Raw genomic sequence first — 18,887 nt, 5'->3', positions numbered from 1 at the left:
TTTTCAGTCTGGGTGGGATCAGGTCCTGAAGTAAGGGAGGAAATTGCTAGGCTCCTCATACCGTCCAGTCAGTGTGGAGGTTCCTCATCACTGTCTGGACTAGGCCCAGCTGCAAATGCACTCCCGCCTGGACACTACCACTGCAGATGCCCACAGTGTGGCGCTGTTTTGAGCCTTGCACAAGGATGCCCATGGCACTGGCTATGCTGATTGCTATACTGGTCCAGATGGCCAGTTCAGCATCTTGCATGACCAGAGCCACCACTACATCTGTGTCCTTGGAGACATAGTATTACTTAGGCCTATGGCATAGCTCCTTGCATCCTTACTCAAGCAGATAAACAGGCCAAGGAGAGTTGAAATTCATCACGGCAGCTTGGCTGCACTGCCTTCGCCGGAACTATGTCCTTCAGAGGCCCCAGAAGCCAGAGCAGGCCTTTTTCTCTCAGTTCCTTCTGAAACATCTCCATCCCTCCAGGCTGGGTCAGTATTCAGAGCTCTCAGAACTGAGGCCTGCTTTGGGCAGCACACCATCTCTGCCCCTTTCCCTTACCCCACTGACACCTAACCTGGGAATAGGTAACCCCTGAACTGTTTTCCCCAGAGCCTCTCTTCCATCTTTGTGACAGGACAGGGTCTGGATGGTTAGCATTATAATTGACTCCCCAACCCCTAGGTCTGTTGAAGTCCTTTGAGGGCATAAACTTGTGCATGGGGTACAAGACTGCCTGTGGTAAAGACCATCTCTGGGGGCTCTGAGTGGAGTGCTGTCAATGCAGGCTAGGGCACCGGGTGGGAGTGTTGTAGGTGCTAGCTTCCGAGTATAGGTACTTGGCACCTTTTGATCAGAACAATCTTGGTACCACTCTGCTGACACGAATGACCTTGGCTCCTCCGTGTTTAGAATAAGCAGTTCACATGCCATTTCCAATGGAGACGGGAAGAAAACTGCAGATCAAAGGGGGACAGGAGGGGAATTTTTTTTTTTTTTTTTTTTTTTACCATTTATCAAGACACAAGTTCAGGCACCTGATTTTGATAGGAACGCCTTTGCAATGCGTGAGGAATTGGAGATCCTCGCAGGCAAACGGCATTTCTTCCTAACTGGGACGATGGGCGGGCAAGGTGTCTCACTCTGCTTTTAACGTCATGCTATTTTATGGTGATGCGCCTTGCCTCCTTCCTGAGGTCCTGGAAGCCAGGATGGCTGAGGAAGCTTGAGTCAAGGGGTCCTCAAACCAGTGCCAAAGCTCTCTGCTTACAAGCAGAGGTTTGTTCCTTCCATTGTGCTAAGAGTAGAGCTTCAAGGTAGAACTCAGGAAACCTAGCTCCTTCTTTCCTTACCTGGGACCTGGTGACCATTCTTTGGTGCTGCATGGGTGTGTCCAGTCATTTCCCAGCAGTCAGTCTCTCTCTCTCTCTCTCTCTCTCTCTCTCTCTCTCTCTCTCTCTCTCATTTTATTTATTTAATGTATGAGTGCTCTGTTGCGTATACATCCGCCTGCCTGAAAAGGGCATCAGATCCCCCTATAGATGGTTGTAAGCCACCATGTGGTTGCTGGGGAACTGAACTCTGACCTCTGGAGGAGCAGCCAGTACTCTTAACTGCTAAGCCATCTTACCAGCCCCCTCCCAGTGGACTCTTTAACTTGCCATCTAGACAAGGTCTAGCCTGATGTGTCCCTCAACCCTAGGAAAATGCTGGACACAGCTGCCCTGAGCACTCACAGCTGATGCATACATTCAGATCTGTGTTTAAGAACCCGAGGCTAGGACACCCCCCCCCCCCCCAGTTCCTTCTCCAGCTCTTCACACTCTTTTTCACCTAATTACTGAGAAGAAATCCATCTCTCCCTAGTCCTGGAGAAGAACAAGAGTAAAGGAGGCAGAGACAAGCCTGGGATGTGGCTGGTCCATTCTAGAGCCCAGCATCCTTCAAGTTACAAAGAGGGGGCATATGAGCAGAGGTGGGTCCCTGGGGTCCAGAGAGAGGGTGGTTATGGGAATTCAGTATGTCTCCCAGCATCCTAGAAACTGCAAAGTGACTTCAGTCTCCCTTCGACTAGCAATGCAGGGGGTGAGAGGCAAGGGAGGGATTGGAAGGCCGCAAGGTGCTCGGTGGTATAGATGGTAGACCCCTGAACACATTGTCATTGCTGAGAGAAGGTGACCCTCCACCCAGGACTCACTCCAAGCCACCCAGCCTCCTCCTCATCCCACCCAGAGACCACGCATAGATCCTGCCACTTGCTATTTTTTTTTTCCTTGTGACAGACAGACAGAGAGCTGCACAGACAGCTGGATGGCTGAGGGGATGGTTGGGACAACATAGGCAATAGGGATTGGATAGAAAGGAAACTCCACAAAAGGCAATAAATAAATAAATACAAACGGGAAGAAGGGCAAAGGCCATGGAGGGGCAGTGAGGACACCCCTGGGCCAGTGGAGGATGCCCAGAACTGCATCGGCTGGGACAGGAGACCAGCTTGAACGGCCTTAGGCACCTCTTTGCCTTTCTCTTTCTGAAGATGCAGCTGCTGGCCTGCCCTGCCACCCCTGAGCTCACTCCTGTTGCCTTCCACCTTTCTGCCCTCTCTCATGTCTCTGCTCTGGCTCCTGACACAGTCTCTACGTCCTGTCCTCCTCTCCAACATATTCCCACATCACGGGATCCTTCTTCCTCTTCAGCCATGTCGTCTTCTGGATTCTCCCTGAGATAGAGCACTTCCACCCCAGCCCAGAACCTTCCTTGAGCTCCTCCTTTCCTACCTTCCAGCTCGTTCTTTACTTCCCCAACTCCCTCCTTGCCTCTTTCTGCTTTCACCCTTGCCCAGCCTGGCCAGCGGGTCTCCTGCTCTGGTTGTGGCTGGGGTGACATCCAGCTGAAGCCCCAGGGCCTTGTCCTTTCAGGTCCATGAGGTAATAGCCCAGCCAGATGTTGCTGCTGCTGCTGGTATCTGAAGCCCCTGCCCGCCCAGCTCAGCATGGGCTCTGGAATGTCCCTTGGCAGCGTGAGTGAGAACCCGAGTTGAAGCCCGTGGCCGGGCTGTGGTCCATGCCACCTAGGGGCTGCCAGGGTAGGAGCGGAGCAGCACCTTGTGACGGGTAGCAGCCTCAGCCCGACGCCGCCGCTGCTCGCCCAGGAATTCCTTGAGCCTGTTGGTGGTGAAGGTGAGTGTCTGGCGGCGCAGCTTCATCAGGTAGGCATCTTGCAGCCATGGGTGGGCCAAGCAGTCCTGCAGTGAGGGCCGGCTCCTGCCAGGCAAGCCAGGGATCATGAACCAGGAAAGAAGCTCTGGGAGAAGGCAAGCTGTTCCCTCCCCCCCAACCCCCGGCCCTTTACCAATCCCAATTCTGATAGTGGGAAGCTCATGGGCTCAGTTCCCCAGTCTCTACAATAGGGAGTGATTCTGTCTTTCCCAGGGCTGTTACAGCCTTTAAATGGCGGGCAATGTGACAGCTCCTCCTGCTGCTGCTCTCTATGGAGGAGTTGGGAGTCTTTGGCCATGTGAAGCCATCCATTCAGAGATGGGTAACACTGGAGGGTTGGCAGGCTGGGGCCTACTCACCAGGGATGTACTGAGAGGACTTTTCTCAAGAAGAGGGTGGCACTCTGGGATGTGTTAGGGTACAACTGGAAGGCATCAAAGCGACCCCCAATAATCCGAGCCTCTGTTTCCTGGGGGTCTGGCTCATAGAATGGGGAGTACCCACTAAGCCTGTTGTGGAAGAAAGGTACGTTGGCATCTCAGATGCCCCTCTGTCGTCTCTACCTTAGAATGATGTTCAGTTGAAAGGCCTAAGAGACATTTGTGTAGGGCATTTGGGAAGTGCACAATATTCATGGACAGTGCCGCTTTGCTATTTGTTATGTGCTGGGGAGACAGGGCATGAAGGATGAGGGGTGGGCAGAAGTGGGCTGAGATCTACAACAGGTAGAGGGAGGGATCATGGGCAGAGGAAGCATGGGGTTGGACCAGGGCCAGGCCACTCACATGATGTAGGTGAGCACACCCGCTCCCCAGATGTCCGTGGCAGAGCCAATGGGGTCTCCCTTCACCATCTCAGGAGCTGACAAGAGACAGAGGTCAAATTGACCTATGTTCCCTGTGGCAGGGGGACAGGGAGAGGCAGGCTGGGTTCGGGGGAGGGTTATAGGACCTTAAGGAACAGGACCATGGCCACGTTACCACAGCATGATTAAAACAAGAACAGCAGGCCTTAGAGGTCAGCAGGCAGGACCAAAGTGGGGGTGATGTGGGCCACCCACGCACTGAGTAATGGAGATTCCAGAAGACCAAACATACAACTTCACAAGCTGCCCTGGATCAGCTCGGAAGCAGTACTCTCATTCACACAGAGCATGGCCAACACTAAGATTAAGAGCCTTTGAAATCAGCCTGGTTGGCTCTAATCCCAAGTCTGCCCCTTCTAACTATGGGACCTTGGGCAATTTACTAAACCTGCCTGGCTCTCCATTGTCTCATCTCTAGAGTGTGGCTTGCAGAATAACTCTGAGGAATAAGGATAATAAGTATCAGTTAGCAGGTAGCTAAATGACTGCCTTTCCTGCTCTGTACAGTTGTAATTGATTCTCTCGTCTTTCCAGCTTTTGCAAATCCCATTGCAGTTGTTTGTAACTGTCTAATTGGACAAATACTTGATGTCAGGGTGCTTCTCCTTCCTCATCTGTAAAAAGGGAGCACTATTATGCCGAACTCCGGGGCTATTGTACAGATCAATGGGAAAAACCCTGTTCATTATTTACATAGCTGTTAATGTATATGGATGGTACATGTGTGGGTGAAGGGGGTGAGCCTGGCACACCCTTGTGGCAATTCTCCAGCCCTCTACCACGACTGGCTGCTGGTCCTCTTACCCATGAACTCCAGAGTGCCAGTGCGGTGGCCAAGCGGCTTCAGGGCCTGAGGGTTATAGGGCTGAGCACTGCCGAAGTCCACAATCTTAAGGGCATTGTCAGCAGCCAACAGTAGATTGTCCGGCTTGATATCCAGGTGCAGCACATGGTGGCCATGGAGGTAGTCCAGGCCCTGTAGTAGCTGCACCACATAGGTGGCCACATCATCTTCTGAATACCGGAATCTAGTGGGGCGGGGGGTGTGTGTGGCATGTTCTCACCAGAGGCAGAACAGGTGATCTTCCAGTTAGCCTCACCCCCATTTCTGCTACCCGTACCCCAGGAACACCCAGCTACCTGTCGCTGAGCCCACAGAGAAGTTCCCGGTTGCCACAGCTCTCAGCGATAAGCACAAGGTACCGAGGGGTGATGTAGGCCTCGTGCAGGGACATGAGCCGCTCGTGGTGTAGAGTTCGAAGCACCTCATATTCCTGCAGCACGCGTCGCTTGCCCTCCGTGGCATACGGCACGATCTTGGCGACGAACGTTCGGCCCGTAGCATTCTCCCGGCATGACCGCACAACGCCAAAGCGGCCCCTGTATGTGTAGGAGGGACACCACACACTCAGGGTAGACACTACCATTGTGGGAGTTAAAATGAGAAGCAGGGACCACGGGAACAAGAACGCAGTGGGCTTCAGTGTGGGCTTCAGAGTTCAGTGCTAGGAACAAAGATTCCAGCTTTCCTGTCCCTCAGTTTTCTCTTCTGTTAAAGGGGTGATGGTGACAAGGCTGTGCCTTCCTCTTACAGTTGTGGAGATTAAGTGACAGCACATGGCTCAAGCTCAGAGCAGTAGCTAACTGAACTCAAATGGTCCTAAACACCCACATCTTAGCATCTTCGTCCAAGTCTAGCCAGGACAGTCTACTCTGCTCTCTGAAAGCACATCCCTCACGTTCCCTGTGTCACGTCCATTCTCCCACCTTCCCCTCCCCATCCCTGCTTGCCTGGCCTTCTCCTCTAGGAAGGTGTAGGGTTTCTGAGGAGGGCCCTGTCGAAGAGTGGTGCTCTCAGGTGTTGGGGAGCCAACCACCTCCTTGGCTGGGCTGAGGCTCCGCACAGTCACCTTGGTGGGCTCAGGAGGGGGCTCAGGGGCTGGGGGCTGTGGGGCTGGAGGTGCAGACACGAAGGAAGTCACCATATACAAGGAAGTTGAGGAAGGTACTGGTTTAACCCCTTGAGGACTAGAGGTTGGGGTCAGAGTTCCAGTGTCAGGGACAAAAGACTTGGGTTCACTTGGGGTGACCAGGATACTGGGTGGGGATGGCTCTGCTTGCTGGGTGGCCAGAAGCCCCCTGTGCTTTCGTGGAGGGGTTGCAGGTGGTGGACCCACAGCCTTGAGAGAGGACAAGGCCTGGTTGGCAGACATGGAGGAAGTTGACGGGCTGAGAGTGGATGACTGGGAGGCTGGGGGAGCAAGAGCAGGGGTGGGGGCCAGTGAGGTAGGAGAGTCAGGCGGTGGGGCCCTGGTTGGCCCTGAGGTAACAGGGGCATCTCGGGGAGCAGCAGCTGGCTGAGCTGGAGAATCTAAGAGGAAAGAAAGAAAATCATCATGGAGTGTTCTGGGAGCCAAGCTGTGATGGGCCAAGCAGTAGAGAGGTCCTGGGTTTGGACACTACTCCTTACACGTCCGCTGACCTTGAGTGCCTCGAATGAAGACCTTCTCAGAAGGGTTGCTGAAGGGCCCCTGCCCAGCACGATTAGAACAGGCCACACGGAACCTCACAGCCACACCGACAGGCAGCTGAGTCACATTGTAGTAACAGTCGGGGATGCCTGAGTTCACAGGGTGCCAGACACATTCCCCTGCAGGCAGCACAGCAGAGGGTTAAGGCCACACAATGATGGCCCCAGCTCTCTACGCTATCTATAAAGGGTCCAGAGACAATCCTCTATTTAGAGAGGACACTGGCCTTCCCGAGCAGCCCCCTACACCTGGTCTGCCACTTGCTGCCTCCTCCTTCCCTCCATTCTGCCTTGCCCTCACCATCTACCCGCCGCTCCAGAGTGTATGTGCAAGGTGCCCGACTGTCTCCTGGCTTCCACAGCACCAGTGCTGTGTCATGGTAGGTCTGGGGCACCTCTGGAGGAGCTAGCTTTCCTGGGATGCCTGGAAGGAGAAGAAGAGTCCCCAGCTGAGGATTCATCAAGCCCGAACCCACTTCCTCATCCCTGTTACATTATTCCTGCCCCCCACTAACTCACGGGCCACGGCCACAGTACAGGAGCTGGTAATGCTGCCCAGGACATTGGTAGCTGAGCACTCATAGAGCCCAGCGTGCCGCTTGCCAGCCCGGGGTATGCTCAGCAGCTGCCGTCCATCTTTGCAGGACACAATGACCACTGAGGGCTCTGACCGCAGGGACTGCTTATCTAGGGACAAGAAGGCATAGACGGAGCAGCTGAGTAAATCCAGGTTTCCCTCACTTGCCCTTTATTTCCTTCTGCCCCCCGTGGCCCAGCCTCTCCCATGCCCTTTACTAGGAGCTGCCTGTCACCGCCTCCCCTCTCTATGGAAGATACAATCTATTTACCTTTCATCCAGGAGATGCGGGGTGCCGGGCAGGCTGCCGGTAGGCAGAGCAGGGTGGCTGCTTCCCCCTCCAACAGCACCTGGTCCTTGAGTTTGATGTGGAAGACTGGGGGAAAATCTAAAGGAAAAGAGAGATAGCTCAGGACCCTGGCTGCTTGCTGCTGAGGGAGAGACAGGTGCCTGTGAGCCCTGGTAGGGCAGGGCCAGTGAATGACTCCTCTGGGCCAAATGTAGAAGAATAGAACCTCCTGCCCTGCGTGCCTTTAAGGATTTTCTTGTGGTAGGCATCGCCAGGCCCTCAGCATATGCAGAACCATCTTCTCCCTGACTGATGACTGGGTGCTTACCTCACGTGTGTAAATCACTTAGAGCTGAGACCAGCACTAAATAAGTGCTCTATGCACGTTTGTTAAAATAAAAACAAACACAGTTTGAAACATGGTAACAGTTAAGACTCTGCAATTTAAACTCCCTCTGGGCCACTGCCGGGCAAATGAGAAGTCGCAGTGGCCTGAGCTAACCGAACGAACGAACAAACGTGCAGTCTTGGGGCCAGTGGGACAGCTCAACCAGTAAAGGCACTGGCTGCCAAGCCTCAGGACCTGAGTTCTGTCCAACAAATCCACACAATGGAAGGAAAAAGTAGACTCCTAAAAGTTGTTCTCTGTCTTCCACACACATGGCATGCCGTTTACACAATACATAAATGTTTTTTTGTTTTTTTAAAAAGGCTGCAGTCCACCATGGCACACACCTTTAATTCCAGCACTTGGCTGGAGGCAGGAGGATCTTTGAGTTTGAGGCTAGCCTGGTTTACATAGTGAATTCCAGAACAGCCAGGGCTACATAGAGAATTCCTGTCTCAAAAACAAAAAAAGACTCTGCAGTCTGAAGAAAGCTGAAGCCAGTGCCCCCTATGGACTGTCCCTGGAAATATGCCTCTCTGTCTCTGTCTCCTTGGGGTGTAGGGGAGGCTCCTGACATTTCTGCATACTCATTCAGGCCACTAAAAAGAGCAGGAGAGAATAGAGACCCTAAGCAAGTCCTGTGCCCCTTTTGAAGCTGCACTTCTAATCTGTGAATTGAGAGGCTGAGACCGATCAAGCTTGGGTGGGGAGGGTCAGCTGTGAGAATGAAAGGAGACACCCAGAGTCCGCGAGGGAAGTGCTCTCAAACATTAGCCTTTCTTGAGGTCGTTACTGTGATCTCTGTAATACACCCAGCAGAGAAGGCAGGAGCTGAACCTGGAAAAAGGGATTGTTTGAGCAAAGCAGAAAAGCTGCCTGGGCAATGGCTGGTGACCTTGCCCAAAGGCAAGTGGCTTGGAGTTCTATGCCAGTTCTGCAGGGCTGGAGCTCCTCAGAGGCACAGTGATTTAAATCTGTGGTCCCTGGATTGTTCCTTAAGAAAAACAAAACAAAACAAAACAAAAAAACAAACAAAAAAACCAATCTGGTTTAGATCACACGATGGAAGGATGTCACATGGGGTGGGGCATGTCTTCTTCACCTGGGGAGAGAGCGCTAAAGACCCCTAGGAAACCAGTATCTGAAGAACCAGGAGGGAGCTGGAATTCAGTGGAAGTACATGAGCTGTGTGTCTCTTCTCCCTGTACCCTATTGTTCCCCAAGGAGGGGCCTCAATCCTATCCTCCAGTGTACTGGGAATGGTCTCTTCAGTTGCTGCCCGCAGTCCTAGTGGGGGTACTGGGGAGGGAACAAAGCAGGCCAGCATAAGAGGTAAAAGATGTCCTATTGTCATTAGCCCAGGACCAGCCCCAGTTGATAAAGTGGGAGGGGGTCCTTCCTGCAGGGGGAGAATGGGGTCAGAGGACACTCACTGCTCAGCAGGGAATCAGCTGCACAGAAAAATGGAGCCCCCCCCCCCCAAGGTGGGAAGGGATTAGCAACCCCGCATTTCTCTGCGGATACTCTTTCCATCCCCCCACCCTCTTCCAGCCAGCTTGTGCACCACCCCCTCCCACCAGCCACACAGCCCCACAGCCCTGACCAGGGCTTAGAAACAGTCCTCTCAAGCCCAGCTGAGTCAAAAGCAAGTTTAGATCCATTCTACCCCAAACTGAGCCAGGATAGACTTGGTGGCTTTTAAAGAGCATGTGCACATCCTGGCTTGGTGGCTTCCTCTTGAACGTCCCGCTGGCCTAGAACCTTGGCCAACAGCCTTCAGTAGTGCTTCTTTTCCAGGTAGGAGGACACCAGGCGGAATACCTCCTTCCCTGCAGCCCCAGGACATTTAAACAAGCAATCGACTGTGGGATATTGCAGGCCTCTACCCAAACAAAAAAAGCCTGAGGCCACTTTTCTCTGAAGTGTCTTGTGGGTGATGGGGTGGGGGTGGGGCAGGCAGAAGTTCAGAGTTGTAAAGAACGGAGGGTGCAGTCCAAGCTGGGATACAAGTTGTGTCTTTGAATGCACGTGAGACTCTGGGTGCACAAAAGCAGGATTTTGAGCAGCTTTAAAACTACACGGAGTTGCAGAAACCTTCTAAGAGACACAAGGCCAGCCAAACAAAGGCCTCAGTAGAGTGGTCTGGAGATGCTTCCAGACTCTGGCTGCTCCCCTTATTAGACCCGAGATTCGGACAAGCTACTCAGCATCGCTTCACTAAGCTATTTCCCCAGCGGTAAAATAGGATGCGGAGGATCATCCTTCTAAAGAATGCTGTGATGTTAAACAAGACAGCGTTTGTGACATGCTTAATAGGACACTTGCCTTCGCTAATTAATGGCAGCTGCTACTGTAATTATCGTTGTTGTTTTCCTAACTGAGGCCTCTTCCGTGGCTGCCCAAGGGCCTCATGGTGGTCTGTTTCGCCCAGCCCTGAAAGCAACCCAAGGCTTCTTACCTGACTCACTGGGCACATACTGGTGACCCAAGTCCTCTTGGACACTGGCGGAGAGGTTTGGCTGCGATAAGCCCTTGTCCTTGCGCAGTCTGGAAAGGCCCCACCGGTGCCGGCTTCGGCTTTCCCCTGGAGCTGTACACACCCAGACTCATAAGCTCTCCTGTAGCCTTTACCACACAGCACCCACATCCCTGTAGCTCTCAAAGTAGCAACCCCCTCCAACAAAACAAAACAAACAAGCAAACAAACAAAACCCCAAATCCAAACCCAACCAAACCAAACCAGCAAAAAACCTTGTCCTTCCTCTTCCTAGCCTCTGCCTCTCCACCGCCCTCTCTACCCCTGCCTGTGCCTCCCTTCCGGCTTCTGGAGCCCCCTTCTTTCAGAGCTAGCTCACCACTCCCGTTACTCGCCTAGTCCCTCCTTACCTGAGGAACCCGATGTGCCGCTGGCCTCTGAGCCCAGAGACTCAGCGGAAGGTGTGGTGGCACCAGTCTGAGACGCCAGCTGATTGTGCGGAACGCCCAGGCGTCGCAGGCTCTCCCCCTCGGAAGTAGCCCTGCGCAGCCGTCCAAACAGCGGCGTGCTGCGACCCGAGGCGCCCCCGGAGTCCTCGCTGCTGCCGCTGCGCTGCAAACGGCTGGACAGACGCTCCAGCGTGGAGCTGAGTCTCCTGCGCACCGCCAGCACCGGGGAACCCCGAGCTGAGCTGCCACCCTCGGAGCTCTCCCCGTCTCCACTACGGGACTCCCAGGCAGGGTGTCGCTGCCCGGGCGGTGTCCGCCGCAGCTTCTGCGACAGGGACAGTGAAAGGCGACGTACAAGGCCCGGCTCTCCGGCTACCCTGAGGTCCTGCACCGAGCGGGAGCGCTCCTGCCGTCGCACCAGCTCTAGCGGCGTTCCCGCCGGGCTGGGCCGGTATATGCCATCGTCCTCCGCCCCACGGAAGGGACCGCGCTCCTCCGAGCGCGAGCGGCTCAGTAGCCTCAGGCCCCGCGACAGAGGCGATTCACGACTGCGCTTGAACTTAGCCTCGAACACAGCCTCTGATTCGAGGTTCTCGATGCTGCCACTGAGGCTGCTGCCTGGCCTGGGGGGCACCGTGGCGACTCGGGCTTTCTCGGCTAGCACTGGGGGAGTTCTGGCCGAAGGCACGCGCTTCTCAGAGGCTCCGGGTGGCGGGGAAGCCACCCTGGCAAACACAGCCGCGTGGGGCTTGGGCTCTGATGGAGGCACAGCGGGGTCCTGTGGGGACAGGGTGGGACTGGACAGCTGGAGCGACTGCATGATCTGGGCATAGGGGGTGAGAGGCTGCGCTGGCATTTGCAGAGCCAAAGTGGGTTGTGCTGGTTTGGCAGTTCGGATTGGTTCTGGTTTGGGCTCTGGGACCTTTTCTGGCACAGGCTGAGGTGTTGGAGGCTGGGGAGAGTCTCTGGATGTGGCAGCGGAAGATTCCGGGGACTTGGTGACTCTGGGTTTGGGGACGCTGGGCCTCGCAGGGCTTGGTGGCTGGGTCTCGCTAAGAGCAGATAAGGAGGGAGACTCCTGCAGCCTGCGAGCCCCAAGCCTGGCTACGGGGATTTCGAGGGGTGCCCCCGCGCGGCGGTGCCGACCCCGGGGTTCTGCCTCACCCTGAGAGAAGCTGCTGCTCTTTTGCAGGCCCCGAGACTCGGGAGGGGGCTGGTGGTGGGGAGCAGCCTCACTGGAAGCAGCCCGCGCCATCCTGGGATCCCGTGCACGACCACCCAGGCTCTCCAGCAGGGGTCCCCTGAGGCCGCTGACCTTGCCATCCTCGGGGCCTCCCCTCAGCAGCCTCTGACGCAGGGCCTGCAGCCTCTGGGCATACTCGCCCTCACCCAGGCCTCCCCGAGTCAGGCGGGTGGCACCCGGGCTGGGGCTCCTGCGCTGCGGCAGCTCCACGGATGCTGCCTTGTGCAGGCTCCGGCCCGGCTCCCGCGACCCGACTCGGGGCAGGGCGCTCTCAGCAGAGCTGCCCCTTCGGAGCTCTGGCCGCCTGGGGCTGGGCCCATCAGGGGACTCCTGGCCTGGAGAGGGGAGTGCTTCAGGGCTGGGGGCCTCCTGGTCCTTAGAGGGAACTCTTCCCTGCTCTTGCCAGTCCATGGGGGTGGCAGCCCCAGCTTCCGGGGTCCCCAGAGCCTCATCTTCGGTGGGGATGTCGGTGAGGGATACCCGAGACCCTGAGAACTCAGGCTGCAGGGGGCGAGGTACTGAGGGAAGTTCCTCCAACTCTTCCTCTTCTGAGTCTGAAGAGGATGAGAGTCCCCCACTCGGGGGTTGTCTTCTAGGCATGGCCACCCACACCCGCTCCGGGGGAGCCCGTAGCAGTTCCGGAATGGGGCGCAGCACCAGGTGGCACTTGTAGCTGATTTGAGAGCGCTGTAAACAAGGTTCGACAGTCAGACCAGAAAGGCCCAGAGGTTTAACTGGTTCCCAGGCCCCTTTCAACTCTGGAGAAGGATGTAGCAATGGAAGGGCAGCTCAGGCAGGAATGGCGGGGGTGGGGGTGAGGGTAACGGAGCGGGTTAATATTACGGGAGGAAATTAGTGTGAAAAGGACAGAGGCAGGTCCGGGACAAACTCACCTGCCACCTCCTCCGTGACAGAAAGAGCTTCAGGTGATCTGTGCTCACCTCTGCACCCTTTGCTTCTGTCTGCAAACCCAAGAAAGAAGGCCTGAGGGACAGCACTCCCTCAACCCAGACCTTTGTAAAAGACAAAGTCCACTGTGGGGCTTGGAGCAAGAAGTACTGATTCCTGAGGGTCTTGTCCAGAGTCAGGCCAGAGCTATAGCTGAGATAAATTCTTTGACTACAAGAGGAGAGGCGGGTAACAGGCAATGCCTGAGGGCAGCTTTCCTTCTGTAGTCCCCAGCTCCCTTCTGTCTCTGTGTACGACCAGCATCCCAGACATTTGAAGTCCTAGTGGTCCGGACTCATAAATGCTGCCTGTAGCAGCCCACCCAGGCTTACTCTGATGCTACTTGTTTCTGATCAGAGGAAGGAAACTCTTCAGGAGTGGCTAGCAGAATGGCTTATCTTTGGCTGACCCAGCACAGTGTTCAATGACAAGTATTTTATTTTGTAGGACGAAATGCATTATGCTCAGGGCCTTGTGTGCAAGGCAAGCAGTCTGCCACTGAGCTATACGGCATCCTGCAATGGCGAGTGGATTTAGATGCCTTCTCTGGACTCATTTGCTGACCACCTCCTTACCAGTGCCTGCCACTGTGTCTGGGATGCTGGGGCTTGAAAATGATAAGAACCATTCACATGAAATTCATAAGTGAGTGAGCCAGGCCACCCTGTCAACAGGGAACCAACCCAGGATAGAGATGGCCACACAAAAGGGAGGGAATTAGGCTAGGTCTGGTCTTGTGTACAAGTAGAACCCTGAAGAGGAACCCCCGCCTCACCAAGGACAGGAAAAGGAGTCCAGGCTTATGCTTAGAGTCTATGCTACTCCAACTTGATCATTGACTTGGGCCTCAGTTTCCTTATCAACAAAATGGGAGTAATACTACAATCATTTAGAGATCTACTGTGAGGCTAATAGGTCACACGTATATAAACTGCATACCATAGTTAACATGCACAATAAATAGAGCTGTTTGGTCTAGACTCACTTTGAACCAAGGATGTTCCAGTGTCTCTTCTGCAGTAGGTCTCCTGTAAAGGAATAAGAAGTAATAATTTATCATTCATTCATCAACGGTTGACCTCTTAAGAACTGGGGATTTGGTGCTAGAGGGATGGCTCAGTGGTTAGGAGCAAATGATGCTTTGCTAAGGGACCGATCAGGTAGATGACAGCTGTCTGTAACTCCATCTGCTGGGGGTCTGATGCCTCTGGCCTCCACAGATTTCATCACCCACAAACACACAACACTCGTGTGCAAACACACACATGCACATAGTTAAAAACCATAAAAATTAGCTAAGCAGTACATGCCTTTAATCCCAGTATTTCCAAGGCAGAGGCAGATGGATCTCTGTGAGTTCAAGGACAGCCTGGTCTACAGAGAGAGTTCCAGGCCAGCCAAGGCTACACAGAAACATTCTATCTTGAAAAAAAAATCAATCCAGGGGGCTGGAGAGATGGCTCAGTGGTTAAGGGCACTGGCTGTTCTTCCAGAGGTCCTGAGTTCAATTCCCAGCAACCACATGGTGGCTCACAATCATCTGTAATGGGATTTGATGCCCTTTCCTGGTGTGTCTGAAGACAGCTGCAGTGTACTCATATACATTAAATAAGTAAGTAAGAACAAAGTCAATCAATAAAAACAAATCTTTTGAATTTTTTTTAAAGAGTCAGGGGTTGCATACCTAAGGGCAGGGGTTTGGCAGGAGTAGGCAGGTGGTTGCGGGGGGGGGGGGTCTCTGCAGTTAAGGGCTCTTATACTTACAGTCGATCCTGCACCAGCACTTTGATGAGGAAGCCCCGGGCCTCCCTGCTCAGACTCAGGAACGTAGTTTCCTCAAATGCCACGTTGTAGTTTCGGATATTCATGAGTGTCGTCCGGTCATTCTCCCCAACAAATGGGGAGATGCCTGTCAGACTGTAGGGGCAGAGTGGGCTATGGTAAGAGGTAGGCAGGGTCTTGAGGTGAAACACAATGCCTGTGGTGAGGGGCCAGGAACGAGTGGAGACCCAAGGGTGTGTGTACACCAGAGGCTGGGCAAATCTGGTCAGGAAGCCAGAGTTTTCAGTCTTGTCCTACTCCCACTTGAGGTCCTTGGATAGGCAGAGAGGTGGCAGTGCCTTGGGAGCTGATTGCCTGTGCTTTGGAGAATAAGTTCTGTCCCTCCTCCAGTGTGGCTTTGCCACGGGGTGATGTATCCCCCTCCTAGCCCATGCTCTGGGCCTTCTAGGGTCAGGTTGTTCCCTGCCAAGATGATGTCTAACCTGCATTGGCCTTTGGATCCAGTGTACCCACCTCTTATGGAGCTGAGACACGCCAACCTGGATAACCAGACTGATGCATGTGAAACCCCTTAAGTATGGAAGTGAAGGGAGAGGGATGTGGACCTTGTGAGTGTTAGGGGTGGGCCAATCAGGAGACTACAGAGGGGTCCTTACCAGAGGAAGGCAACGACACCCACGGGCCTGTGGGAAACCAGAAATACATGTGAGAGGCCAGCCCACTCCAGACAGAAATACCACCATTCTGATAAGGATGAGTCCTCCTGGGAAAACTGCACAGGAGTGTCTACTTCCGGTAGGAACTCAACCCAAAGTCAGGGGCCATGGCAAGGTTGGCTGAGGAAGCCCGGAAGTCTGATGACCAATAAGCTTATACCACCGAGGCCCAGAAGGACTGGGTTAGCCCCAAATGATGAAAGGTGAAAACCACTTGGGCAGAAGGGAAACCTTAGGAGCCGTGCTATCCACTGACTATCAGAAGAGGAAACCCAGTTTCCTGAAGCTCTTCCCAGCCAGTGAGCAAGTCCCCAATGAGACCAGCATGCCAGCATTACCAGATGTCAGTGACTCCAGACACAGGACTCTGGTTGACAATCTCAGGTGCTACAAACTCCGGTGTGCCATACTGACAGTACTGGGGCTCCCCCGGAGTGAGTTCCTGGGCGTTCCCGAAGTCACAGATGCGCACCTGCTCTTCACCCCCTGCGCCATCCCACACCAGCAGGTTCTCAGGCTATAACAGAGACACAGGAACTGATTAAGGAAGAACACCCCATATGGTAGCCCCACCTCCTGCATGCTCGCCACACCCCTCCTCACCTTGACATCCAGGTGCAGTACATGGCTCTGATGCAGATAGCATATTCCCTCTAGTACTTGCCGCATATAGGCCCGAGTCTGTGGAAACAGGGAGGCCAGAATCCGTGGAGGTGGGGGAACACTCTGCTTGATCATCACCAGAGATGTGGCAAGAGGTCGGGCCACACCCAGGCGTGGCCTTCATATGGTTCATGAAAGCTCATCTGTGGCTCACCACACAGGATGAAGGATGCTAAGACTCAGGGTTACCATGTGCCGTTGCACAAAGCTGTGCACAGTACACATACAGAGGAGAGTGGTTTGTATTATACTAAATAGAACCATGCAGTATACACCTTGTACAACCATGCAGTGAGATCAAAATCTAGGTTAGTTTTCATAGAATGTTTATGTTGGGAAAACTGGGATGCAATGGAGTTAGGGGCCAAAATGTGTCTGCTGTTGTTTACAGAGGATGGTACAAGTCTTGTCTTGTGGAGTAGGTATTGTGCTATCTATGTTCTCCACCACCAACCCTGGCTTCCTTGTGGGCACAGATGGCATGTAAAAGACCCACCCACCATTCTTAGAGTTCACACAGGTAAAAGAGGGTACACAACCTTGCCCCTTCCACCCACTGCCCTCACCTCAGACTCACACACGGTGGGCTTCCTGGCCATGCGCTCTAGAAGCTCTTCTGTGCAGCTGTGTCATAGGTCAAGGAGTAAGGGTCAAGCACTAACTGCCCTGCTCAACCCCAGAACAGAGTCCAGCCCATGCTCAGAGCTCCTAGGGCCCTCATTCCCCACAAAGCACATCTGACATGGCCAGACGGGTCAGATGCTGTGTTCTACTTTCCTGGCAGTAGGGTCTATAGATAGGGAGACCTGTTTGAACTTGAACTCTCAGGCAAATCCCTTACCCATTCATTTCTCCCTCAAAGAGTGAAATGAAGGTGACAGGTCCTCTCCTGGCTTATGAAGCATTTTATAGGGCTGGAATTATAGTATATTCTTATTGACTACAGATAGAACCTCTTGGTGCTGTTTGAGAGTAACCCAGAGGTTCTCATAATGAAATTATCTGTCATTTTGCTGAGGTGAGGTCTGGACTTGAACAGTGAGACCGTGAGGCTGGTGTGCAGGTCAGAGTCACCCTGCTCCAGGAGGACCAAGCCAACCGCCAGCATGGCTAGCTCAATGAGCCTTTGTTGAGCCAAAGGTTTTATGCAAGAGAAAGGTGTGGCTTTCTGAAAAGAGTCCTGGTGAGTAAAGCAAGGTCTGGGGTCTCCTCTGGAGCAGGGACCTGTCAGACGGGCAGATGCAGTGCACTGCATCCTGCGATGGAATACGGTGTTTGCTAACTGCAGGACCTTAGACTACACTAGTTAACTTCTTTCTGCCTCTTTCATCAGCCATAAAACAAGGATGAAGTTCTACCAGGTAGACATACATGAGGACTGAGTATGTGCTAATTATAAAACCCATGCAGCATTGCCAGGCACACACTAAATGCTGTGTAAACTTAAGACTTTTTTTTTTCTTTTTGAGACAAGGTTTCTTATGTAGTCCCTTCCTGTCCAAGAACCCTCTCTGTAGATTAGGCTGGCCTTGAACTCACAGAGATCCACTTGTCACTATTTCCTAACAACTGGAATTAAAGGCATATGCTACCATACCTGGCATAAACTTAAGTTTTGGGTTTAGTATTTTTTAAAGTAAAAGATCTAGAAATGCTTTTTACTTAAACTATCAACAGGTTCACCTTTTTTTTTTTAAGTGTTTGACATAGCCTGGATTGGGTTATGAGGACAAGAGTAATCATAAGCTTCTGATCTACCCCCCCAGTACCGGGATCAGAGGCCTGTGTCTCCACATGCATTGCTATGTAGTGCTGTAAACTGAACCCAGGGCTCTGAGCTTGCTAAGTGAGCTAGATCCCCATCCCAGTTATGGCCCTAGCTCAAAGGACCACTTTGCAAAGGGTAAAACACATTCCAAATTTGCCTTTACACAGAACAGTCTCTCATCCCCATCTCGTCCCAGGATACAGCTCCGTGACAATGACAAGTCCCCTGCGCCTCTCGAAGGCTTCGTGGAAGTAGAGCACACAGTCATGCTGGAGTCGGGCCAGCAACCGGGCCTCACGTCTTGCTGATGCTTTAGGCTTAGCCTGGCTAGGGATGAACTTGGCTGCAAACTCCAGGCCAGAGCTTCGCTCCACTACACGCCGCAGGTAGGAGAAGGCACCCCTGGATGACACAGGGAAGGTAACAAGATACTGCTGTCACTACAGCACTGACCCTCCATCCTTCCTGGCCCTCAGACCCAGCAGCCCTTCTTGGTCTTTGAAGCCAGCTCTTCCTCAGCCCACACCTGCCAATCTCTTGGTGGATGTCGTAGTAGTCGCTAAGTCTTCTTCCTCGGTGTTCCTCATCCTCTCCGACCCCCTCGACCTCCATGGCTGTCTGAGCTGAGGAGGAGATAGATGTCTCCATGTTGGGAGAAGTTCAAGAAAGAAACAAGAGCAGACACGGGCAATGTGGAACAGATTCAAAAGGCAAAGGACAGAATTCTGGTACAGGGCAGGATATTGCCTGTCTCCTCTCCCCAGAACACTCACCCACCTGAATGCACAGACAGCTCTGCCTTGCAGGACACTTCGCCTGCCAGGTTCCTGGCTGTACAGGTATAGACACCTCCATCCTGGCTTCCTGCACTGAGCACCACCAGAGAACACTCATTCTCCTCATACACGAAGCTCACATGATTGCTCTCAGCCAGTAGCACCTCGTCCTGCAGAGGGGAAAGTCACTTGCAGCCTGAGTCTGGC

At 53.5% G+C, this 18,887-nt stretch overlaps 1 protein-coding gene across 2 annotated transcripts in view; it reads right to left on the bottom strand.

Annotated features, from left to right (window-relative positions):
• Positions 1 to 2,238: 2,238 nt before the first annotated feature.
• The window catches only part of Speg (striated muscle enriched protein kinase), a 55,878-nt gene continuing 39,229 nt past the window's right edge, over positions 2,239 to 18,887 (bottom strand). For both annotated transcript variants that reach the window (XM_028760610.1, XM_028760611.1), the window contains 22 exons: positions 18,682 to 18,850; positions 18,431 to 18,527; positions 18,106 to 18,306; positions 16,703 to 16,760; positions 16,077 to 16,154; positions 15,812 to 15,990; positions 15,414 to 15,440; positions 14,740 to 14,892; positions 13,961 to 14,003; positions 12,921 to 12,989; positions 10,746 to 12,714; positions 10,318 to 10,449; positions 7,454 to 7,570; positions 7,125 to 7,292; positions 6,907 to 7,029; positions 6,558 to 6,725; positions 5,867 to 6,446; positions 5,216 to 5,455; positions 4,880 to 5,103; positions 3,996 to 4,071; positions 3,570 to 3,719; positions 2,239 to 3,255 (listed from right to left, as the gene is read on the bottom strand). In XM_028760610.1, coding sequence (XP_028616443.1) covers positions 3,063 to 3,255; positions 3,570 to 3,719; positions 3,996 to 4,071; positions 4,880 to 5,103; positions 5,216 to 5,455; positions 5,867 to 6,446; positions 6,558 to 6,725; positions 6,907 to 7,029; positions 7,125 to 7,292; positions 7,454 to 7,570; positions 10,318 to 10,449; positions 10,746 to 12,714; positions 12,921 to 12,989; positions 13,961 to 14,003; positions 14,740 to 14,892; positions 15,414 to 15,440; positions 15,812 to 15,990; positions 16,077 to 16,154; positions 16,703 to 16,760; positions 18,106 to 18,306; positions 18,431 to 18,527; positions 18,682 to 18,850 — 5,214 coding nt within the window. In that variant the 3' untranslated portion in view covers positions 2,239 to 3,062. The remainder of the gene's footprint in view (positions 3,256 to 3,569; positions 3,720 to 3,995; positions 4,072 to 4,879; positions 5,104 to 5,215; positions 5,456 to 5,866; positions 6,447 to 6,557; positions 6,726 to 6,906; positions 7,030 to 7,124; positions 7,293 to 7,453; positions 7,571 to 10,317; positions 10,450 to 10,745; positions 12,715 to 12,920; positions 12,990 to 13,960; positions 14,004 to 14,739; positions 14,893 to 15,413; positions 15,441 to 15,811; positions 15,991 to 16,076; positions 16,155 to 16,702; positions 16,761 to 18,105; positions 18,307 to 18,430; positions 18,528 to 18,681; positions 18,851 to 18,887) is intronic.

Source organism: Grammomys surdaster, unplaced genomic scaffold (assembly GCF_004785775.1).
Source record: "Grammomys surdaster isolate TR1022 unplaced genomic scaffold, NIH_TR_1.0 126546, whole genome shotgun sequence".
Lineage (NCBI taxonomy): Eukaryota > Metazoa > Chordata > Mammalia > Rodentia > Muridae > Grammomys > Grammomys surdaster.
This window is presented reverse-complemented; position numbering and strand designations above follow the sequence as displayed.